Source organism: Gobius niger (genome assembly GCF_951799975.1).
Source record: "Gobius niger genome assembly, chromosome: 19".
NCBI classification, from domain to species: domain Eukaryota; kingdom Metazoa; phylum Chordata; class Actinopteri; order Gobiiformes; family Gobiidae; genus Gobius; species Gobius niger.
This window is the reverse complement of record NC_136870.1, coordinates 5,870,841-5,896,795: the sequence shown is the minus strand read 5'-3', so window position 1 is coordinate 5,896,795 and position 25,955 is coordinate 5,870,841. Positions and strand designations below refer to the sequence as shown.

Sequence of the window (25,955 nt, the reverse complement as noted above, 5' to 3'; positions counted from 1 at the left end):
CATCGCACTGATGCTGTTTCCCCACACAAACATCTCCACTTACAGTTGCACCTACTTAAAGAAATTGGATTCCCCTCCCCCTGAAGTATATGTTAATTTCTTCTTTGTTTATCTTTTACCACCAAAAGACAGAGCAAAACTAGAATGTTAAATTTGTTTTGTTTGTACAACTAGTTTACTCATAGTCAACATAAGAATACGCCAAACATTACATATGCCAACAAAACAAACAGATATTATGCAATTTCGGTCATTTTTTTTTCCATGTGAAAATGTTAAAGGATAAATAATCTACTGCAAACCTTTGATATCTTTATTTTTGTTCCTACTCGTCTGCAGTGTCTGGCCTTAACACTTAGATTCTTTCAAATTCACAGTGTTACTTTGGGAACAGCAGAGCATTTGAGGTTCAAGACCAGCGACACTGTTTGTATCAACTTTTCAGCATTTTAGAAATGTATCTTATCGTTCTTCTTCACAAATAGTCGTTTCTATCAATACTTCAAGGGCCATCGCTTTGGTTATTTCAATAATGTCAGATGTCTGCTTAGGTTTTAGATGTTTCTTAGTCGAGGTTAAGCTTCGAGTTAATATCTGCAGGCCGCGTTATGGAAGAAGCTACAACCACTGGAGCTTGTGAAACTACTTTAAATAACTGTAGCCTCTTGTGATATAAAAAGGATGATGCAAGTCTGATGTGAAATGGATCGAAGTGGTCCATAATGCGGTCTGTGTGTTATTACAATTAACCAAATAACTAATTGCACTGATTTTTGTAAACAGACAATAACTGTTCTAGAAAATGTCAGTAGAATGAAAAACGAGGTGAAGATATTAACAGAAAGAAACCGCTGTGTATGTGAATTAATGCAGACTATATTGTTCTAATGCTACAGCCAAAGGGGCCCTTCTACCAGATCCTACTGGTAGCACTTTTGTGGACTTTGATGTTTCATTTCATTTTTGATAATACTTAGTTTAGTCAATATAAAAATAATGTGTTACAATAACATATTTAAATGTAGTATTTGTTTTTTTTCTATACAACAGACGGCCTCTGTTTCACACTCAGGTTTTCTCAACAGGAAAGCATGTTAACACAATCAAAACAAATGTACTCTAACTTGTGTAGTCTTTGAAATTACCTTTTTTACTTTTACATTTTTTCATATACATTTAAAAATACATTTGTTTTTCTGGCTCTTGGTTTGTTTTCTGTTATTATGTGACAGTTTATCTGCCAAATTTTGACATTTGTAGTAACCTTTGACATTTCACAGTGTGTCAAAAGTAGGCTAATATATATTATATATATATATAAATATCCATAGTTACGTAATCCGTCAGACTTCTCTTGCACTGATAGGCATCAGGACGAATTGGCAGATGTGAAAGTGTCACTGTGATGTTCAGACTGTCCACCATCATCAGCAGTGTTCGAGTGGATTTCCTTTGTTTTTGGTACAGACCTGTCAAATAAATGGTATATTTTTGGAGGAACCGTTTGGCTCTGGGTGTTTTTTTTCCTCTCAGGACTGAGTATTTTCCTGTGACTGCTTCTCTCTTAAACGCCTCTTCTTCACGAAGGCCTGGGCTTCACGTTCTCCTTTCCTGCACTCCAGCAGCTTCAGAATGCTGTCGTCTAAACACACAGACACAAATGTAAACACTTGGTTAAACCGTTCATTGGTGTACCACAGGGATCAGTGCTGGGACCAGTACTGTTATCATATTATTATTACTATAATATATATTATGTTTTTGATAAAGGCTAATCCAACGATTACAGACAGAATGAGTGATATATATGTAGAAAAAAAGATGAATTTCTAAAGCCTAGATCCACATTTCAATTTGATTATCATGTACAATTATAGCTAATTTTGATTTAAGAGGTGACTTAAGTTTTACTAAAGGTAAAAGAGTTTACAATTTGAGTTGTAGATTATGATATGATATTGAGTCACAGTTTGAAATCATTTGGAGAGGACCAGATGTAAAACTGCCTTCTCAAATGTGGCCACTTGATGTCACCAAAACACTGTCCATATATTATCCCTCATATCATCTTACTGTTTGGCTTGGGATGCATCAGTGGGAGTCGTATCTGAGCGGGAGAGGCATCTGGCTGAAGACCGGCTCCGTCTGCACTGTCTTTCGCTGCTGCCACTCCAGGGATGGATTTGAGAGCCAAGAAGGCCTCTCCTTCAAAGTCGTCTGTCCTCAGAGTGTCGTGGTCCAGAACAGTGACTACCAGGCAGGCCCCGGAAGACCGGCACTGCTCCACAGACACCGCGCTAGTTCATCGAAAATACAAGAATGATGGTGAAAAACACATTCCTCAGTTTTGGCTGAAATTGTGCACATTTTTCCCTGAAAAGTTTCCCATTGTGTCCTATATGCTTTGGAATATTGAAATTTCCCATTCTCTGATAATATGCTATACAAATCCTAACAAATTAAATATGTGCAGGTATTTTGCATTGTGGCATTTCAATAATAGTTCCAGTGGGGATAAAAGTATTTGGCCGAAATCCAATCAGAAGTCTAAGGGGAACTGACCAAATACTTTTTTTCCCCATATGGGGCATTAAAATGGCCTATATTTTTGTTGGTCAGGCAGTGTATTTGAAATTACATATAGACTGATTGTTTTCGTTCATAGCCCCATTGATCAGGCTCAGATTGTTGGGAACTGGAGTGGTTCAGGAGACTGTTTTGACTCGTGGATTGATCCGAGTTAATCCCAGTTAGAGCTCTACCTGCAAAAGCCAGCTTGGAAGAACCTGCACATATAGTGTATTCAGCATATCCAGGCTGACCTCTTTCTAGAGGGCTTTTCTTCAGTGTTTTGTATACTTGGGCAGCTCGTTAGTTTGTTGACTTACAAGTCGAAAACCTCATCGAACAGCGGGTTGAGGTCGCAGCTCTTGATCTGGGTGCTGCGAGGCTCCACTTCAGGGAAAACGTGGCTCGGCTCCAGACACAGCTGGACAAACGGGTCGCTGAAACCTGCCAAGTACATTCTCACGATATATTTTCACATTTTCAGAACAGTTTTACTCCCACCGGTCTCCATTCCAATCTACATATAAGAGTATACATGCATACGTGCTGAGAAAGTAGCTTTATTATTAAAATACTCACCATTGGAGTCCATAGGTAACAGATTGACCGCGTTCAACACCTCCACACGTAGTTTTTGTTCTGATTTGCGATATGACGCGAGGAGAGTCACTGCCCCGTACTTCTCACTGCTGAAGACATTCTGTCCACAACAATGTAGACGATAATATCACACAATTTAACCATGTAACACGAGTCGTACCAGTTACCTGCTCTGTTACTTTCTTCTCGAAGAACTTCTCCATGAGCTGGAAGCTGTTGAGGGAGTTGTGTGACAGGTGGGCTTTTAGCGTCTGTGGGAAGAACAAAAGAAAAACATTATGAAGAAAAATAGACAGGAAAGCTTTAAAGTGTATTTGAAGGTCTCACTTTGTACTCGGACGAGTGGAGGGTGTTCAGCGGGAGGCCGTTGCCCTCGGCGTGAAAGCACTGCTCCAAGCACTACAACAGCAAAAACAACTCCACTGAATGTTGTGTTAGAAGTGTGTGTGTGTGTGTGTGTATGGGTGTGTGCGTGTGTGCGTGCGTGCATGCATGCGTGCGTGCGTGTGTGTGAAGAAGGGCTGTAGTTACATTAGTGAGTTTCATTTCACCTTCCATTTAAACGCTCTTTTAGACAGCAGAAAAATAAAAAGGAGAAGCAGCGATCAATCTTTTTCAGAGTCCGTTAGCCTGCACAATGTATTTTTCCAATAGCCGCGAGCATTAATGATTAATCATCGCAAATTATGAATGATCCAGAGGTTTTCAGCTGTTCATCGACCACATTTAGATCAAAGCCTCGCTGGAAATCATTAATGAATGAATACAGACCTTTTGGATTTTACTTTAGGTACAAGAAAGAATAGTATAAAAGTGTCCGCCGAGCTCAATGCTAACTCAAATTCAGTCAAGTTTCTGCTTTTTGTGGGGTCAGATACACAACCAATGGCCACTAAACATCACCTTACAACATTGATAATGATAAAGAAGTCACAGAAATGATATAAAATCACAAAACATACTTCCCCATACTTTAGTATTGCATAGGGCTTTCCTGGTATTTGTATGGGGAGAGTGCGTTAAATTTAAATGGGCTCCGGGATTCGACGGCTTACAGAATCTATGAGAGTTTGCATCCACAGCAGTTTTGCAACTGTTCGTCAACAATAAATAGTTTTGTCATATTTTTTGTCCTCATTCTTTACCTTTGCACTGACAAATGTATGAACGTACCTGCAGTGTGTAGAGCAGCCTCTGACAGTAGACCATGAAGCCCTCCTGGTGCTGGGGCTGAGACGCCTCTTGGAGCAGGATCTGCACTGAGTTGTTCCACAGCGGCGTCAGCAGACTGGACACATAAACAACCCTTACAGCACTACTTTTACCCCTCCACATTTGACAGATGAATATAACACAACAGTTACCTGTTGAAGTTTTCCTGGACAAGGTTTTCGTTCATGTACTTCAGCTCATTCTCCAGGAAGCGCATGAGTGGAGCGGCCGACTGTGGAAACAGAGCGCTGGTCACTATAACTGTATGGCTGCTGGATTTGGAACAGACAGGTCGAGGCGATCACCTACATCCTCCGTGGACTTGGAGGGAAGCCTCTTCCTCGTGGCCATGCTCCGCACGTGAGTCTCTATGTCCGTGTTGAGCTGAAGAAGCACAGCAAACATCCCTCACATACTGAGCGTTAAAGCTCCTGCTACGCTTTTTTACACTTGAGCAATGGTAGTTTATTTTATTTCATTTATTTGACAGGGCCATGTACAGCAGCAACCAGCAAATGAAAAGATGTTTTGTACCAGACTTTAGCTCTGGTACAAAGTAACTTAGGTAACTTAAATAATATTAAACCATTATTGTTTCTTAAGTCCCTCATTTTGCTGATCTCAGAATTCCCGATGCCATCACTTTGACCAATGAGATGAGCTCTCCTGTGAACCGGCCAGTCAGGTCCAATCAGGAGGGAGGGGGAGGGAGCTAGCTCTCACTCCTCATTTTGCAATCTTACTGACCCACTATAAAATATCTTTATGCACCTTAGGTCCAGCTGAGAAGTTCTTTTAAGAGTCTTTGCTCCACGGGGACCCTACTGTACATGTTTTGGTGATGGGAAAAAAACACACAAGAAAACTGGGGCAGAAAAAAGGGAGAACATCCAAACTAAACTCCTAAAAAACCTGAAGTTGTGCATTATTCTTAATTCTAAGTTAGACAACGTGAAACACCAAGGCTAAGGTGTGGAGAGAGTAAACCCACGACGTGCACGTACCCTCCTGCCCAGCGTGTGCAGCGCCGAGCGGGTCTCCTTGTTCAGGACGTCCTGCGCCTGCTGCAGCTGCGAGGGCAGCGTGTTGTGGAACTGCCTCTCTCCGATCACGTGCTGGGTGCGCTCCTTAAGCCCGGCCCAGTTCAGCTGAGAGGGCAGGCGGGACAGCAGCGAGCGCAGGTGCTCCAGGTCGTTCACCACCACGCACAGCTACAACACAATCAGTGACAGTCTCACGTCCACTCATTTAGCTTTGGAGAAATCTGAAGTCCAGATTGCGTTTAGTTAAGCTTGGATACTGTTTTTACTGGTCCCTTCTGTTCATTAACTAACATGTAGTCCAAACTTTAGTCTTCATGAACTACTTTCTATTGAGTTGATCATTCTATGTTGTGCCCCACAGTCTCACCATGTTGATGGCACTGCCGTACTCGGAGTTCTCCGTCAGCACTCGCACACGCTCCTTCAGCAGTTTGCAGTAGTTCACCACAATCTTACACACGTCCTACAACACACAGGGCAAAAAAACACATGTGCAACTCCAGAATCATTCAGAACCAATTCATACCGCTCTTTTCTACCCCCACTAGGCACTAAAAGCCATGAGTGGGTGATAAAATACGTTTAGAGATATCAATTTGAAACATTTGCTGTAGATAACGGACAGAAATGAGATGACAAACATGTGCACGTTTTCTGACAACGATTAAAGAAGCAAAGAAGACGACTGACCCCCCGACCTAAGCGATAGAAGGAATAAAAAAGTAGTGAAATAAGGGTGGGAGGGAGGGTCATGTAAAGAGTAACGCCTGGAAACACTGCAGAGAGGTCAGGAGGTATTTATAAGACAGAAGGAAAAGGCGTACGTGAGGGGTGGTCCTGCTCCTGAACTTATATATTATATATCATATTATATTACATAACTTATTTTACAGCCACATGTCCTGAAGGTTCACCAAGAAGATGCTATTATCCAAATATATAAAGTCACGTTACAAAACTCAACAGTCTTGGACTTGACAATATTTAGATTTTTTTTCTTTTTTTATCTAATTCCTAGCCTGATTCAATGAGCTTTGAGCACAAAAAACATGGCAAAATTTTGCTTTAATCACTTTTGAATAGCTTATTCTGATCCAAAATCCCCATCCCCATCCCCCCATCAAAAATCCTAGTAACTTGTATACAAACAAAATAATGCAGTAAATTTAAACCTGGATCTATCCATTTTTTAGATTTCATCACTTTGACCATTTTTAGGCATATGTCAGTATTCTACAGCAGTTTCAAACTGATATCGCTAAATTGGATTTTATTCCCATATTCCCCTGTTTGTTTTTTGGGGTTCAAAGCACAATAAATTAGGCTAATAGATAATGAAAAATCCTTTCTGCTATAAATATAGTTTTGAATTTTTTTTTTTTTTTAATATTGTTACGTCCAAGACTGGAAAGTTTCAAGTCTGTAGGCGCTACTAAAAGTGTAGATATTGTTGTAAGTGTGAAATGAAAACATCCTTTGGAGATAACGGGGCATTTTGCAGCTTCTGTGTTTCACAAAGGAAATGAGCGTAGTCTTGTTGGGGCCGTCACACGTATCACACGCATCACACGTATCACACGTGTGACATGGAGAGTGGATAGCAAACCTCTCAGTATTCATTTACAAACGGATTTACGATGTAGTGATTTTGTGACAGAAGTCGACAAAACATAATGAAATACACGGCGACAGTTGAGTTTGTTTTATTTCTACTTTGGCATTAAATCTAAGACGTTAATGGGAGAAAACTATCTCAAAATGGACCTGTGGCTGTGTTCACTGCCGTGCCTCGTCTATGCGGGACACTCTCCCGCCCGCCCGCCCGCACACACATACACATACACATACACATACTGTACCTCGGTGAGTTTGACCATGAGCATGAAGGCCTCCTCGGGGTCAGGCCAGCACAGCTGCTCCCACAGCTGACAGATGGGCTGCACACAGGCCGCCAGGTCCACCGCAGACGAGCTGTGTTTGATGGGGACGGCTCCAGACTGGAGAGGCTGCAGCTGCAGAGGACACATGTGCCACTTAGGAATGTTCCACAGTGTGACTTTAAACACAGTAACTAGTCCTGTCGGTGTATATCAGTTATGGGCAGTTACAACCTTTCTGATATCAGTAATGGCTGCGACTCTGCTGGATTGTTATTGTGAGTTTGGGCTTAACGTAATGGATATACAGTATCAGTCAAAAGTTTGGAAACACTTTATATGTACTGGTTTGTCTGTTATTTCAATACCATTTCCATTATAGATTCTCTCTCATTTATGAACAAACACATTTGAATTTTGTTTTAAACAAACAAAGTTGAAAGAAATGCTTCAAAATCGTCGCCTTTTGCTTTGATTTCTTTTGACATTTTCACAATATAGTCTCCAGAAATGGTTTGGACTTCACGGACTGTTTTCAGGGACAAGGACTTGATGAAGCTCATTGAGATAATGTCAAGATCTGGTGTTGTTTCACCCTTTTTTGTTTCCTACATAATCCCACATGCTCCTTTATAGTTTAATGCCTTTATGAGAACCACACAATGTAAATAGTGTTGAAAATAAAGAAAAAACATAAAAAGTGTTCTCAAACGGCTGATCTGTACTGTCTTTGTGTAGTTAATTCTGACCACATTTTATTCTCTTGATAAAAATGCACACTGCCTGATCAAAACAAACAAAATATACATTTAGTCAAATAAATCTTAGATCGATCTAGTCACATGCTTTAAGTCCCTTCTTTTACTTATTATTCAGGTTTTAGTCAGCAAAAATATGACTTTGACTAGAATGATGACACGTTTTTAGTCGACACAATTGTAGATGAGCGGAAAAGTAAGTTTACAACCCTCCTCTGCTCCTCTGGAAAAAGGAACTGGAGCAGTGACTAGACCCATGGCTCACCTGGTCCACCTGCACGGCCCGCTCCACCCGCTGCTGCGTGGTGCTGAAGGCCTGCTGGAGCCAGTAGGGCAGGGCCTCTCGGAACAGCTCGTGGAAGTGCGTCAGCTCCAGCGTCCCCCTAACACGCGGGAGTACACAGGTTTATGTCTGGCTGAGTACAGGATGGGCAGATGTGACGCACCTCTTCTGTAGAAAGGCCTTGTCCTGATGGATCTTCTGCAGGCTGAGGTACACGGAGAACAGCCTGTTGGCCAGAACCTGCTCCATCTGACCCTCCATGACGAACAGGGTCTGGCGCACCTCCTCGGCCAGCTAGAAACACACGGGATGACGTCAAAAAACTGCTGCTGCTGCATTCTTGTGTTAAACTGTTCTCCACATCCAAGCTAGTAGACCATCACCATTCTTAGTGTGTTCATCACCGTTTTCTTCACCATTTATTGGCTTCATGACTTCACTATTACTTTGGTGAAATAGTCACAGAACCTTAGTGCGCTGACAAAGCCTTTTGGATAAGAGGCGAAACGTTCGACACTTCAACTACAGAGTACAGAAGATGACTCAAGAACCTTTGTTGAAGATGGACAACTCCTGCTCGACTAAGAGCCTACACAGACATGAAACAGTCATAGTTTCGGGCCCAGCCTTGATTAGTTGCCACGAGCATTAGCATGCTGCTGCTAGCTACACTTTTTGCGCAGATATTAAATAAAACTCCTAAAGACTAACTTTGTGACTGAATTCTCCAGGTTCTGCGCTCCAAAATGAGGTACAGCATGTCCATATTCACTCATATCCACCACTGCCTGCAGAGGGCGCTCCAGGCCAATTCAAAGCTCTGACCAACCCAGTCTGTCACTGCTTACTGTCTTTTCTTACATATTCTTTACACTTTATTTCAAAAATACCTCAATTATACAGAAGTCCACTATGTTTAGCCAGATTCATGTAGCTTAAAATATACATAAAATCATTTTATTAGCAATAGAATGGGCTCTTCTACAAGCTTTCACATCGTATTTACACTGCGTTCCAAATTATTATGCAAATGACATTTTTCTCTAATTTTCTAAATTGTCAACTCAAATGAGAGTCAGCATAATTTTCAAGTCTTTAACTGGTAGAGGATCATTTAAATGTGGTGGAAAAAATTTCCTAGTGATAACAGTATTTTTTTCAAAAATAAATATAGTAAAAACCTCAAAATCCACTGTTCCAAATTATTATGCAACTCATCGTTTCAATACATTTTAAAGCTTGTAATTAACTGAAAATGGTCATTTGTTGTATTTGTAGCATTAGGAGGTCATATTTACTGAAATCAGAAGCTATTTCAATCAAAAAAATATTAACAGGTCAAGTTATATTTTACCAAAGGAGCCCTTGTGTGATAGCAACTTCAAAATTCTTAAATCCATTAAACTTGTGAGTTTTTGGACAGTTTCTGCTTGGATTTCTTTGCAGGATGTCAGAATAGCCTCCCAGAGCTGCTGTTTGGATGAAAACTGCCTCCCACCTTCATAGAATTTTTTTTGTTGATGCTCCAAAGGTTCTCAACAGGGTTGAGGTCAGGAAAGGAGGGGGTCCACATCATGAGTTTCTCTCCTTTTATGCCCATAGCAGCCAGTGATGCAGAGGTTTTCTTTACAGCATGACATGGTGCGTTGTCATGCATGAAGAGGATCTTGTTCGGGAAAGCACGGCTCTTCATTTTGTAGCATAGAAGACAGTTGTCAGTCAGAAACTCCACATATTTTTCAAAAGTCATTTTCACACCTTCAGGGAGCCTCAAAGGGCCTAAAGGGGCCGACCAGCTCTCTCCTCATGATTCTGGCACAAAAAAAAACTCCGCCACCTCTTTACTGACGTCACAGCCTTGTTGGGGACATTGTGGCCATTCACCAACTATCCACTACTCCATTGAGTTGACCATCCAGGGTTACAAGGCCTCATCAGTGAACAAGACTGTTTGAAAATGTGTCTTCATGTATTTCTGAGCCACTGCAGTCGTTTCTGTTCATCAGCTTCAATTAACAGTTTAGGGGAGGCCGGATAGAAGGTTTTTGCACAACTGCAGCCTCTGGAGGGTCCTACACCTTGATGTTTGGGGGACTCCAGAGGCACCAGCAGCTTCAAATACCTGTATGCTGCTTTGTAGCATCTGTTCTCTTAATCTGATGTGTTTGTCTGGCAGACAATCAAGTCTCGACCAGGCCCTTCCCTGCTTAGCTTCCAAGGTCTGACGGGATTGAGCAGTATATATACTGAGCCAGTATATATATATGTATATCCAGTAACTCACCAGTGAGTCAAACCTCTGGTAGACCACAGTGAACACGTCCACTTGCACAGCACTAAGAAAACAAGAAAATAATAACAACGTCAAACAGAGGAATGAGGTGAAAGTTTGATATTCAAAACCTTTAAGCAAACTATCTGTGTACAATCATTAATCATTACTTTCCTGGTGTAGTTTCTTGCACCCAGGACATAAAAGAAGAGCAGAGGTGAGTGGGCACCTACTTAGCTACTCAATTGACTATATGTAAGAATCAAACTTACAAGAGTAAAACAAAGTGACTCCAACTGAGAGTTAATCTGACAAAAGCTTTGAGTTGCAGTATTTTCACACTAGTAGTATTTATACTTTCATCTGAACTCTGTAGTACATGTGTTGTCTACCTGACAAACACTCGGTTGTACACGTCTTTGTTGTGCTTGATGTCCTCCTGCACTTCACTGATGAGACTGGAGAGGGCGCCCACAATCTCTGACAGCTCCTGAGAAGAAGACGTATCAGTGCAGAAGATCCCAAAATGTGGCTAAACCTCCATTTCTTTTTTTTAACCTTGAAACCTCCTGCCTGAACTGAGCACATTTTCTCCAGTTTGGCTTTACCCAAATCTACAAGCTTCCTGAAAAAAGTGTCAAAACAGCAACAAAAACGAAACGGATGAAAATGTGATAAAAAGGCGATGAAAAAGATCTGTTTAGATGAGTTCTGTAGGTCTTAGCTTTCAAATGAGGCGTTACACTGGCCTGTAGCCTTTTAGATTTGGGTAAAGCTCAGTAAGAGACACAATCTAACAGAAGCTCATAGTGTCAAAGTGGGTTATTAACAGGAAGTTGTTTACCTTGGTCATGGGCTGGTGCAGGCCCTTTTTGATGGAGAACCACTCTTCTGTTCCGGTCTGTTAGTGAAGAAGAGGAGGAAAATCTGTGACTAGGAATATAAATATATAGAGATATTACTGTATATGAAAGTGTCGCTGACCCGCACGGCGTCAGTGACTTCCTCGTGCAACTCGAACTGAGCCGGGTTCAGTTTCTGGAAGGCCTGAGTCTTACAGATCTGCACCAAGATTCTGGAATGACAACAATGGCCATGTTTCAGATGATCAAATGATGTTTAAAAACTGTGATTACAGATTAAGTCCATACATGAGTTCATGACTAGAGTAAAAGTACACATACTTCTACTGGAGAAATATTACTTCAATAAAAGTACAAGTCCTAGCCTTTTGAAACTTTTACTGTCGATTACTCTGATATAAACATGAGAAAAACATTATTGCACAAAGACTAAGACATTTTACACATAAATATTGACAAAATTGCCTATATTTTAGGCAGCGAAGTCTAAACAATGGACAGAGCCAGGTTTAAATGTACGGTTGTAAAGAGTGGATCTTGTTTAGTTTTTGAATATGCTATATATAAGAGGAAAAGTCTGGAAAAATTCAAATTTTGCCTTGTTTTTTTGAAGTTAAGGAATAAATCAGGCTAGGAATTTGATTTAAAAATCCTTTGGAAAAAAACTTTCAAATCTTGTTAAGTTGGAGCCTGTAAAGTGTGGAGTCTGTAGGAGCTGCTAAAGTGGAGATGTTGTTGCAAAAGTGGAAAGAAAACCTCATTTGGAGAAAACAGGCCTACGGTTTTGTAATCTGTCTGTATTTGTCCCGTCAGCTGTACCTGAGCAGTGTGTGCAGTTTGGGGGTGGAGCTGGGCGTGGGAAGGAAGATGTCTCTGTATTTGGAGACCAGGCACAGGCCGTACTGGAGGAATCCGTGGAGAGAGTCCCCCAGCTCCTGCTTCTGAAAGAGCCACAGTCAAACAACACAGTCCGTCACACAGGGTCCACCATCACATCACAGGGGACTGTCTGCTACTTTACTGTCCTCAGAGAACGGACTTTCCAGGAGAAATAGCCAATGTTTCACACCAAGCACCACCTCAAAAACCACCTGACCTTCCAAAGATCTAAAGTCCAGAGCAGTATTAGTCCTGACCTGTTGGTGCGGCAGCTCCTGCTGGTGCCAGTGGTACTCGATGCTTGTGAGCTGCTGCAGTAGAACAGAGGAGTCCACCTCCAAACTCTGGTACAGTTTACTGTAAGCCACCCACTTCCTATGGACATAAAACATGTACAATGTCACTCTCAACGCACCAGGGATCAGCTGATTCTTTAGGTTAAGGACATGTGTTTCATGCTTTCATCCTGTCTTTCAAACATCTGGAGCGATGGGTGAGCGCCACTACCTGCTCACTCTCAAAACAATCCACAATACCTCGCGTTGATTATCCAACATGGCCGCCCACCCCAAGCCTGTGTCTTACCCCAGGTCCTGTAGAAAAGGTGACAGGTCGTTCTGTGTGGCGTATTGCTCCAGCAGAGCCTGGGCCTCTCCGCACAGCTCTCCTTTCCACGGAGAAGAACTCTGCCGAAGACAATGTGGGCATTCTATTCATTATTCATCACAAATACAATGGAAGAAATCACGTTAAAGCAAATGTGAGAAAGCAACACATGAATGAAAAGCGCTAAAAGACGTGGTTATCTGGGTCTATCTCCAGGTGTTTGTAACGCATCCACATTTAAAATGATTTTACATTTTCCTCCCGAGTCCGTACTAAGTCCTGGGTGTGTCTGAGGTGCTGCTGTTTAGCAATGAACCCACAGACCGGAGTTAAGTCATCGTGTCTCCTGTTTCCCCTTTCTTTCTCTTATTAACGACAGGTTTTGTTTTGTATATTTGTTTTGAAAGAAAAGGTTTATTTCAACACTGCGTTTTTCTGCCTCTCACCTCTAAAATGCTGTGGTTACTCTCGCTTTAAAAGGAGAACCCTAAAGTAGTTTGAGCACAACAGCGTCAAATCATTCCTCTGACAATACAGTATAAATTCTCAGGCTGATTCAAATAGAAAGTGTTTGACACACATGTCTGTGGTTTTGCTTTTGACTTTTAGACAATAAACTTCTATGATTGGTGGGTTGTGCCGCTCGGCCTGTTGGGTACCTTCTGTTTGGAGATGTAGGCGTGTACAAACTGCTGCAGGATGCCACAGTAGTTAATGTAGGCGCTCCGACCGGCGCTCAGCGTCCCATCTCTCTGAAACACACAAATAGGACCTGAAATTTTACACAAGCGCCAAATCCTCTTTCTGTTCTCATTTTTGTCCAAGCTGCACTCACTGCTACCATATTCTCTCTACTATTATTCTAAAGGAAAAGTACAGTAAATGTAAGCTATTGTGACTTTTAATTAGGGCTGTCAAAGTTAAAGCTTTGACTCACGATGAATCAAAAAAATGATTTGTGCTTTCATCATGAATTAATCAAATCATATGTTTTGACCAAGCACACTCCTGTATCTGACACACGACCTGAAAGACTTGGATTCACGGCATTTCAACCTGAAAAGTCTCACAGAAACGGAATGACGGTGTGAGTGTTTTATTAACGAGTATGAATCATTATTGGAGTTCAGGCTGAACGAACGATATGGAATGCATGGCTTTGACGAATGATAGCCATGAGCCGAGGAGGAGCCAGGCGGAGAAAGGGGTGGAGGAGGGTCGTAGCACGGCTGGCAAACGGCTGAGTGATTGACTTAAAAAGGGGATCCTGAGCGATGAGCGGCTGGTGAGGGAACGAGCAGCTGCGGTGATTGGCTGTCGTGAAGGTGTGGCTTGAGCGGGGTCCGTGATTGGATGATTGGAGTGAGCTGCCGGTGATGAGGTGATGAATGAGTGCAGCTTCCAGGTTAAATTTGCGCATAAGCTTCATATTGCCAGGGAACTCCAACCTTTGAGTTGCCTTGTGTACGAAATGCGCGGTATAAATAAAGTTGCCTTGCCTTTTCACATGATGAGCTACTTTGATGTAACAAAAGCGACAGAGAGCTACTAATGCATCAAAGAGACTCGTCTAACGGTGCTAAAGGAAATGACTTGAATTTTGTTCTTATACTCCACTTCATGATGCTAAAAGTTTGCAGATTCTGTTCAAAAAGTTCAGCACCAAAGAAATTGTATCCAAAATGTGATAATCATGCACGTGTTGTGTACTTAAATACTTTAAGTTTGTGTGGCTGTTTAATAATGAATGTAATCATTAGAGGAAAACTAACTGTGATGAATCGACCCGTTCTGAGCAGTTCTGTGCTCAAAGCGCGTTCATCACAGTGCCATACATTTGCTAACATGCCGTAAACACTCTAAAGCGTAGATTTAGCTTAACGCCTCTTTTATCTCTTACTCCTTTATGGATGAACTTCAGGTTGAGGTGGCACTGCCCGCGGTCGGGGTACGTCTCTGTCCTCGGCTCCAGCTGGTACCAGTGGTCTTCAGTGCAGTGAAGGTCCTGCAGAGGAAATGGTGATTATTATGGGATTGCAAACAGAACAAGAGGAAGCTCGCAGATCTAACAGGCTACCTGTAGTTTGAGGCTAATCCGTCCCAGGAAGTCATCAGTGCCTTTCTCCTTCTTGGCGTCTTTAATCATTCTGCAAACGCACCGGCCACGTTTGTGAGTGACACGTGATGTTAGTTATTGATCACAATGTCGTTACCTTCTTAAGCTGTTCAAGGTTTTAATCTCCTCTAACTTCTGAGTGAGGGAGACCTCTTCGTCCTTGTCCCTAATGCAGCGGGGGAACAAATGTGTTTGATTTGATTTTACAAACAAAACAGAAAAAGAAAACAACCTTACCACATCTCGAGGTGGAAACTTGCCCCAGCCATGTCGGCAAAATCCCTGGAACAAAAGTAAAACTGTTCAAATGCTTTGATAAACTTCTGCATTTTGCATTGAATAAACAATTAGTGAACCATTAGTTAGTGATTCATTTTGACCTCATATCCTTTGGCATCACCCGAATCCAGTGGTGGAAAGTAACAAAGTAAAAAGTACAAATTATAGGGGCTTTTTCTTGACTTAAATACATGTTATGATGAATATGCTTTACTTTTACTTTACTACATTTTAGAGCCTGTATCTGTACGTTCTACTCCACTACATTTTTAAATTGGGTCAAAAGTAAAAAGTTTTATTCAACCAGGATAGTCCCACTGAGATTTAGAATCTCTTTTTCAGGGGAGTCCTGGCCCCAGAGGTGAGTCTATTATACATGTTTTTAGTGTTAGGGGAAACCGGAGTACCCGGAGGAAACCCACGCAGACACGGGGAGAACATGCAAACTCCACACAGAAAGGCCCCGTCCAGGTCGGGATCGAAACCGTTCTCCTTAAAACCTAGTTTAGTCCGGGTTTAGACCTGGTTTAGACCTGGTTTAGACCTGGTTTAGACCTGGTTTAGACCTAGTTTAGACCTGGTTTATATCTGGTTTAGACCTGGTTTATATCTGGTTTAGATCTGGTTTAGACCTGGTTTAGACCTGGTTTAGACCTGGTTTAGACCTGGTTTATATCTGGTTTAGACCTGGTTTAGACCTAGTTTAGACCTGGTTTATATCTGGTTTAGACCTGGTTTATATCTGGTTTAGACCTGGTTTAGATCTGGTTTATATCTGGTTTAGACCTAGTTTAGATCTGGTTTAGACCTGGTTTAGATCTGGTTTATATCTGGTTTAGACCTAGTTTAGATCGGGTTTAGACCTGGTTTATATCTGGTTTAGACCTAGTTTAGACCTGGTTTATATCTGGTTTAGACCTAGTTTAGACCTGGTTTATATCTGGTTTAGACCTAGTTTAGATCGGGTTTAGACCTGGTTTATATCTGGTTTAGACCTAGTTTAGACCTGGTTTATATCTGGTTTAGACCTAGTTTAGATCTGGTTTAGACCTGGTTTATATCTGGTTTAGACCTGGTTTATATCTGGTTTAGACCTGGTTTAGATCTGGTTTAGACCTGGTTTGTATTTGGTTTAGACCTAGTTTAGACCTGGTTTATATCTGGTTTAGACCTGGTTTAGATCTGGTTTAGACCTGGTTTATATCTGGTTTAGACCTGGTTTATATCTGGTTTAGACCTGGTTTAGATCTGGTTTAGACCTGGTTTGTATTTGGTTTAGACCTAGTTTAGACCTGGTTTATATCTGGTTTAGACCTGGTTTAGATCTGGTTTAGACCTGGTTTATATCTGGTTTAGACCTAGTTTAGATCGGGTTTAGACCTGGTTTATATCTGGTTTAGACCTGGTTTATATCTGGTTTAGACCTAGTTTAGATCTGGTTTAGACCTGGTTTATATCTGGTTTAGACCTGGTTTATATCTGGTTTAGACCTGGTTTATATTTGGTTTAGACCTAGTTTAGACCTGGTTTATATCTAGTTTAGACCTAGTTTAGATCTGCTTTAGACCTACTTTAGTCCGGCTAAGACAACATGACTCCTACACTAGCTGCTCCTGCTCCGGCTGGTGCTCACATGATGAAGCTCTGGTTCCAGATGGGGTTGAGGGTTTGCTTCTTGATGTCCGTTTGGTAGATATTGTCCAGCGCCGCGTCCTTCACCACAGACTTACAAGGTTTGGCCTTGGCCTGTTTGCCTGGATTCTGCTCCTCGTCCACCATGATGGTCAGCAGGCAGTACGGGTCACTAAAGCCTGGAATAGGAAACAGCATGTTTTACTGCACATTAGGTTATCATTACATCATACATTATCATACATTTAGATAACATAATCAATTATTTGGTCTAGATTACATTGACTTTTGATGCAAGTCCTTCCTGAGCTAAACAGATACAGATTTTTAACGATACAATCATCAGTTTTTAGCTTCACACAAAATTTGCCATGAAGAGTATTTCAATACATAACACAGCAGCTTTGTACATTTGCATATTTTGTAGAATGAACCAAAATAAACAGAACACTTGGTAGGACGAAGTATGTCTAAAAGGAATATTGGTTATATATATATTGGTATATATTGGTTAGATATTGGTTCCAATAGTAATCTGGTGTTGTTTCTAATTATAAACTTCAAAATTATTTACATTTGTATCACGCATTTGACTTGCGTAGGGGCAGGCATATTTTAGTCTATTGTAATTCTCTTGGTCCTGCTGTTTCCCTGTTCCCTGTCATTCCCATCTCCACTACTTTTTTTTCTTTCTTCCTTTTTTCCCTGTATAGTGTGGTGCGTTAAAAGCTGGGGTGTATATAGTCAAGCAGTTCTTCAGAAGTACTATACTATACAGTGACTTACCGCTGACGTCTTTACCCAGGATTCCTTTCGCTTCTTTTATGGTGGCCATCAGGCAGTACACAGGGGGCTGGATTAAAAAAAACAGCAGAAATGAGAGCAGTTCCATGTGATTGTACAGTGTGTGGGTGGTCCGGTCGCTCACCTCTGTGCCCTGGACCCTCTCCATCAGGCTGCGGTGCTCGTCGTCTGTCATGGTGAAAGCCTGTGCAAAGGGACAGAACCTTTAATACCCACATGTGCTGGCGAGGGACAGGGTCCACTGTGGTCAGAGGCGTGAGTGCGTACCTCCTGGATGTATTGGTGAAGCTGAGCCTGTGTGAAGACCTCAGGGGAGGACGCTTTCCCCAGCCGGTGTGCGATGGTGTACAGCAGCTCCTTGTACAGAGGCTTCAGCTGCAAACCAGTTACAGCAGGCAATATATATATAAGTATATAAGTATTCAATAATATAAGTATTCATAGTATGTGTGCAAGTACATATAGCGTTCTGATATGCACTGGCAATATATAAAAAGGCAATAAGATAGGCCTATTCATGGCCCAAATGAAGCAATTTGGTGTGTTTTTAACAGATATTCTATAGTACGATATTCCCTCTGATCTGTGTCTCATGAATTTGCAATAATTGCAAAAGAGTGACCTAAAAAAATGAACAAACCAGCTGACTTCCCTGCCCTCGCACAGTTTCACTTTCGTTTTCACCGCGGCAAAGCAAACAGGACGCAGTTCTTTTGGGACTCTTCTTTAGCAACATTTCACAATGAAATAGCATGAAAATAGCTATTTAATAGTTAATTATTGAACCAGCCGCTGACTTTAACACTGGACGCTGTTTCTTCAGCCGCTACCCGTGAGTGGCACTTCTCAATGAAACAAATAAAATAAAATAAACAATAGTCCTATAACAATAACAGTTACTTTGTACTCTTGAATCAGCAAAACAAATGAAAAAGTTGACGCAGCCGTAAAAGTTGCAGAGAATCCTTTTATTTACATTAAGAGTTCAGTTTCCTTAAAAGAACGATTCTCTTTTGATCGCCTTTAAAAATGGAGTCTGTATTTGTGCCAAACTTCATGTCAAACCAAGTACCGAGATATTTGTACTTCGCTACCACTTTTACCACTTCATTGTGCATGGCGCTTCTGCCCATTTCAGATTCATGATTACTATTACTATTATCTATACAAATTGCAGCTGTAACTTTTAACCCGATCTAAACAAATTCTCCTGATACCATACCAATCCAACTGGCGATCAATAGAATCAAATGTCAAATATACCAGCTCCAATTAATATGTTTTTTCTTCAATTAATTCCGTAAGAGCCATCGCCGTTGATCCATGTGTAAAACCATATTGACACAATCCCTTCTAATCAGCACATGAGCAAATATCAGCGCTGTGTGTAAAAGTCCTACCTCCAACTCTTTGTGGCGCCGGGCTTTCTCCTCAGGGTTTTCATCCTCTTTCAGATCCTACAGACATGAGTATGTTTGAGGTGGAATGTTCCGGAATAGTTAAGAGTATACTTAAATATAACATGAACTCACTCTTCTGTCCCGCTTCCGGGTCAAACCCAGTTTCCGGACATGGCCAGGGGAAAACTATGAATATGAAAATAAAATGGTCAGTATTATGTATCACGTTTGTGCTGAACAGCAGGATTAGGCCTGTCATGATAACAAATTTGAAGTTCGATATATTGAGCCAGGAAAGTATCGCGATACACGATAATATTGACTCTAACGATGCTAGATACTGTCAACTCTCATAAAAATGACAGTTAACCTTTGTTCTAAAAGTGCATAATCACATCCTAAACTACCATACAAGCTGCACTAAACACTGAATATAATGTAACTCAAACGTTTTACAAAGAAAAAATAGGGAGGAAATGCTAATAAATGTACACACGATAAATATCGAGTATCAAGCTGTCACTATGGTACTTACACTGGAAAAAGTAATATTGAAATAAGTAACATTTTCTTTCAATATCAGATGGATTTATACTTAATTTATAGATGATGGAAAACTTAACTTAACTGCTCTTTCTTATTAAATTAAGTTGGGGTAAAATATCACAGATCAAAACATAACAAATGTAATACTTTGTGTATTGGAATATATTTTACTGCAACACGTATTGTATCAGGCCCGTATTGGATGGCGACAAAAGTGAATAGTCCCAGCCCTCGTCACATATACACTGCCTCGCCCTTAATAATGTCTCCTTTACCTGGATGTGACGAACTGTTCTGGGGTCTCATTTATAAAGGTGGTTTAATATAAAAACAAACCGGACTATGAAACATTGTGCTCGTCCACGCAAACTATGCCGTACAAGGCCCGCACTTTCAGAAACACTGCTGAGAGACGAGGAGCGCGAGGAAAGCAACGTGGGGAAGCCAGTTTGAGGAAGTCATGTTTGGTCACTTTTGAAATAGTTCATTCGAACTTTATTTTCTTCAGAAAAACAAACATTAGAATGAAATGGGCATAAGCAATTTACCACGATGTTTGTGCAATACGTGTACGACTTGTCTGTGTCCTTTTACAAAGTGTCTTCATGCCCGCTCGTGAACGCTAACGCCTGAAATCATACCTGAAACCCCACAAGTCCAACACTTTCCCTGTCCCTGCTGGTTTCATCATCTACACTCTCTCACTAGGTCAAATCCTTCGTAACACAATATACAATGACTTTTTCCCTATTTTGTCCCCCATTTTTTTCCGCTATTTTTCCCAATATTTGCCAAATTCTTTTTACACATTATATTTGTCTTTTTATTTTGACGCTCGTTTTTCATTTCTAATATTTTCCCTATTTCCCCCCATTTTTCCCTATTTTTGCCCTTTATATATATATATATATATTTTTTTTTTCTATAAATTATTATCCTAATTTTTGGCACATTGGAGATGAACCTGATATTGTAAATTTGTAGATCTTATACACATTATTGTTCTGTTTTCTGGTTCTAGACAACAAATATTTTTGTATAGATACAGACGGCATCTCGTCATAGAAGGGGGCGTGGCTTCGCCGAGGGGGAAAATAGAATCTTTAGAGAAACACAATTTTTCACTTTTTTTGGTCATTTTCTGGTGGAATATTCATATTTATCACATAAATACAGTCAAGTCTATATCAGGCCAATATGGATATTCTCTCACAGCAGATTGTTCAGTAGAAGTGAATAAAACGGCAGTTGTAGCTAATGCTAGCTAACCGTTAGCATTAGCCCGATGCTAACATGAAGCATCAAGTTAGCATTCTCTGTTATTTATGTACTTTGGGCAGTTGAACCACTTTGCTCCTCCCCATGTCTTTGTATCTTTATTTCGTGGAAAACTATATTCATAATTCAGCAAGGGGTTCTCCCCCTTAACTGTTTTCAAACATGCATATATGGGCAAATCCAGAGATGCCGTCTGTATCTATAGGCATCGGATATCAGGCATTGTATCGGAAACCCAGTATTGTTAAAGTACTGGAATAAAAAAAAGGTAACGGTACCCAGCCCTACTAAATTTCCACAGATGCGTCACTACAGAGATACAACACACACTGAATGACTACACAGCAGGGGGATGCAGATGTGTGTTGGAATGACTTTTCAGAACCACTTCTTCTTCTTGCTAAAACGTTTTTCTTATCCAGCTCTGAGGGCTTCTTTAACCATGACGTGGCACAAGAAGCACAGATATTTTAGCAATAACAGGTGTTCTGTAAAGGAGCAGCCGTCAGAAGTGTGAATTCCCTGCACATTTAGATGGAACACCATACCTGTCTTTGTCTTCCAGTGTTAGGCTCCTGTTAAAAACGAAAGAAGAAAGAACAGTTTACAGGTTTACCGCAGTGACACTTGCCCCTCAATGAGACGACATTAATCATGAGAATTATTCACATTTGTCTGCGTTTCAAGTTTATCACGTTGGCTATCGCTGCAGATTATTACACATCAAAAAGTCACTTTGCACAGAGGCATCTAAGTTACTCAAGCAGCTGATCTCTGATAGGGCACGCATTGAAAAGCAACTTCCTCTATCGCTGATAATGAAACCTTTATCTCACGTCACTCAAAACTGAGGAAAAACCACTACATCAAGTCTGAGGAACATACACAGAATTCATCATTTCTACTGTATTGTGGACACGCAAATTAAAATCATTCCAAAAACCGGACTCTTGTCATTGAGGGGAGCTTTTGAAACATAAGTGTGTAGGCTCACAGATGTACTAAGGTTTTCCATCTGTACTGGGTTCCTTTGAGTGGCTACGTTATTCTTAGATTTGTTGCTCAATATTGTACAACTGTACAATGAGAATAAAGCACTTACTTACAGTTGTGCTCATAAATGTATGTGTATACCCTGACAAAATCTTTCATGTTTTTCTTTGTGGATTTTACAAAGAATATAAATGATAACACAATAACTTTTTCCCCCCCTCACACAGTTGGTGTTTGTGTGAAGCCATTTATTGCCAAACAACTGTGTTTACTCCTTTCAAATCATAATCAATCAATCAATAAATGGTTTTGTTTGGCCCAATAAAGTTAAGCCTTGATATCTGCGTGCTGTCTGTTATTTTATATTCATTTAGTCCTAATTTTGCTTTGTTTAATCCTTTATCTCGACACCTATGTTAACATGCGCGTTAGTGTTGTCCCCTCTGACACATGACACCATTTTTGACCTCTTAACCCCCACCTTAACCAAATGCATTTTCTCCAGTTCAGCTTTACCCAAATCCATAAGGTCATAGCCTATTGGCCAGTGTAACGCCTCATTTGAAAGCTAAGAAAACTCATCTAAAAGGATCTTTTCCTTGCGTTGTCGTCAGTGTTTTTCCATTTCCCCCCCATTTTTATTGTTGTTATGTTTTTGTCACTTTATTGTCACTTTTTCGTCACTTTTCTGTTGCTCTTTTTTGGCTTTTGGCTTGTTTTTGTTTTCACCCTTGTTTTCGTCTCATTTACGTCGCTATTTTGACACTCTTTTCAAGAAGCTTTCAGGTTAGGATTAAGCCAAACTGGACAAAATGACCTCAGTTCAGGTGGGGGTGAAGAGGCTAAACTTGCGGTTGAAAGCTCTACCTCCCGGGGCCCAACAAAACCCACTCAGCGGGCCACATTTGACCCCGCGGACCGTCGTTTGGAGGTCACACACAGTAATATCTTCAGCAAACAACAAAATCCCATCTCCGCCTGGAGTTTAAATCTCTCTAAACACATATTGAAACGTGACACTAGTTTAGCAGTTCATATTTCAGTCTCCTCTCCAATGTTACTGTCCTTAAACCTATTCCACATTTGCACTGTGAACTGAATTTTGATTGTAAAAAACAAATCACAAATCCAACTACAATTGCTGTATCAACTTGTTTCAAAAATATCGCAACACACGTTTCTTTTCTGAATCCTTCGCCCCTAGTTTCCATATAGTAAAATCCTATTGAAATTCTAGGCTTTGGCAAAGACGCACTACAAAACAAGTTCCTATGCTTCTTTAGTCATCCTGGGCTCAAAATAATGATGATTCACAGTCATGGCAACTTAAAATAGACATTTGAATAGGATTTCCCATCTCAGACAATTCTCTTTGGTTGAACATTTTTAGTATAAACTTCTTATTTGTTGCAAGCATCTCGGTAAAACAATATACAATAGAGCAGAAGTTTGAGAATGCTGTTTTTTGTACCTGTTGCGGAGTCTGTAGCATGGTTCCTCCTGCTGTGGTGAAGCGTGTGTGTCCAGTGCAGCCTCCGCTCCGGCGTATGGGGAAGCAGAGTGTCAGTCGCAGCAGCAGCAAGAGCCGGAAGACATCATTTCCTGTAGAAGGTGGTAACCTCAGTAACCGACGTTCGACTCTGTCTCCAACCCTTGTCCGTTTAGCAGCACTGTCGAATAATGAAATGACACGTTAATCAGGGTTTCAAGCTAAGACGGGGACATTTTCCAGAATTCAGGCTGGTTCAAACTAACTGATGCTGTTGAGTTTTTGTGAATATGCTGTGATATATAATATTCACTGAATTTAAATCTACACAGTGGAATAGGGCAGCTCAAAATAAGAATAGTGTTGGTTCCAAAAGTTAAAGGCCATGTACCTGTTTTTGTTTTAACAATGAAAGAGGAAGCCGCTAAATCAAGGTGAGACACTGCAGATGAATAGGGATTTTCTTTTATTATTTAGAGATATTGATTTGAAACTTTCGCTGTAAGTTACTGACATAACTATGAGAAAAAAATGTATTGCAAGTTTCTGGTCATTTTATGTGTTCATATAAAAATAAGGCCTACATGCCTGAATTAAAATGCCCAAAATTCCACATATTTTTGGTGACGAAAGCCGAATAATGGATGGAGAAAGGTTTGAATTCATGCTTTTTGTGTGTCACAAGGGGGGATTTTGGATATCTTTTTTCAAAATAAGATGTTTTTTGTTGGAAAATTAGGGTAGGAATTAGATATTAAAAAAATATAATATATAAATATAACTCTTAGACTGGAAAGGTTGGAGTCTGTAGGTGCTGCTTATGTGGAAATACTGTCGCCACAATGTGGGAATTTTGAGATATGTTCTTACCCGAGCTGAGACGAGTTGATGCGTACCTGTCTGGTCTTTACGCGCACGCTCAGTCACGCAAACACACCGAAGATGTTGTAACTTGTTAGCAACACCTTAGGAGCACTTCGACGTCCGCACAGTAAAGTCAAACTGTTCCTAAGGTGTTATTACTTACAAATATAGTACCCCTTTATACCTGCTTAGAAAATCCACACGTTTTATTTTGTGTAACTATACTTGGATCGTGTAACTACACACGTAACCGTATTTGAATGGGAAAATGTGGAAGAGGCCCCATAGAGAAGAGGGGAGGCTAAATGCTAGCAACATCTTCAGTCTTTTTGCGTGACTGAGCACATGCACAAAGACCAGACAGGTACACATCAACTTAGTAAGTAACATAAGTAACTTAGGTAAGAACATATCTCACTATGTAAAAACGGTGACCTGTTCCCAAAACCAGAAAATGCAAAAAAAAAAAAAAGTTTTGCCTGCAGTGTTGGGTCCAAACGCATGCCTAACTTTCCTACCATAGTGCTAAAATATCTGAGTTTGCAATATACTAAAGATGGACAAAACCAATTTAGTTCTTTTACAAGAAAAAAAATGTCAGGTATAGTGCCTTTAAGTAATTTGTCTTTTCATCACATTAATATTCTATTCAGACATTTTAAACTCTGGACCAAAACAAAGCAAATATGGGAGCGAATGAACCAAATCTTGACAAAAGTGGTACTTCTGTGCATTTGTGAATGACTTTGTGTTTTTGTTGTCAGCAAAACATGCATACTTTCTACTCCTCTATATTTATAACGGCTCCTAAAAAAAAAAAAAAAAAAGTAAGTAAAGAAAAGCCTATTAATGCACACTGTGAACAGTAGATGGCGCTGTGCAGTCAAATACCACTGACTGCAACAAAGAATAAGGTTTGTCCCTGTCATGTTGAAAGGGGATTTCTGACGCAATTTTTTTTTAAAGTTTAGTTTAGTTTAGTTTATTTCACAATTTCGCACACAAAATCAGGAAATTCAACTTATAACCGATCAAGCAATGCTACATTGTGAAAATAGACACTCAAAAAGCTGCAAGCTTATCAACAGGGGTCCATTACCCACCACCCTGGGCAAAGATACTTAGCATATAAACAAGCATGGCTCAAATGAAACTAATTCCCGCTGACATCTTCCAAAAGGTGAAGGCGGACAATATCATCACAAAAAAGGTGGCCTGTCGACAATATATAATATTCATTTATATATATGTTTACTAAGTTATTTTTCCTAACACTAAATGGATTTGCACTTTCTACTTTCATTACTCAAAAACATTTATCCAGCATATTCTTCAGTACTTTCGCCTAAGTATTCATTTGACAGAGCAGCTTTTACTTTGAATAGAGAAACAAAATTAAGCACTTTTTGACCACTGCTATGGTTGCGGACGATTTGTCAATTTGTATTGTATCGAAGTACCTGTATGGTAATGCACAACAATTAAGAAAGAACATGTGTTTACTATGCTTGTTGTTGGCAGTAGCTTGCTGGAGTCATCTATGAGGATCACTATGGAGAAAAGGCAGTACTACTAAAGGCAGTAATCCTATGC

General features: G+C 40.5%; 1 protein-coding gene across 1 annotated transcript; it reads right to left on the bottom strand.

The window, feature by feature from the left end:
* Positions 1-34: 34 nt before the first annotated feature.
* Positions 35-23,541, bottom strand: unc13d (unc-13 homolog D (C. elegans)). Its single transcript, XM_079577346.1, has 34 exons — positions 23,481-23,541; positions 21,565-21,591; positions 19,325-19,378; positions 19,193-19,249; positions 18,060-18,167; positions 17,917-17,976; positions 17,775-17,841; positions 16,990-17,167; positions 15,315-15,359; positions 15,175-15,243; positions 15,039-15,108; positions 14,862-14,966; positions 13,621-13,713; positions 12,941-13,041; positions 12,613-12,730; positions 12,296-12,417; positions 11,598-11,688; positions 11,458-11,514; positions 11,006-11,103; positions 10,626-10,677; positions 8,505-8,635; positions 8,324-8,441; positions 7,283-7,435; positions 5,791-5,886; positions 5,385-5,591; positions 4,690-4,764; positions 4,533-4,612; positions 4,342-4,456; positions 3,496-3,567; positions 3,336-3,419; positions 3,148-3,268; positions 2,889-3,012; positions 2,074-2,297; positions 35-1,642 (listed from the first exon to the last, which is right to left on the bottom strand). Exons 1-34 carry the CDS (start codon positions 23,499-23,501, stop codon positions 1,530-1,532), a joined length of 3,306 nt encoding a protein of 1,101 aa, XP_079433472.1. The 5' UTR covers positions 23,502-23,541; the 3' UTR covers positions 35-1,529.
* Positions 23,542-25,955: the final 2,414 nt, after the last annotated feature.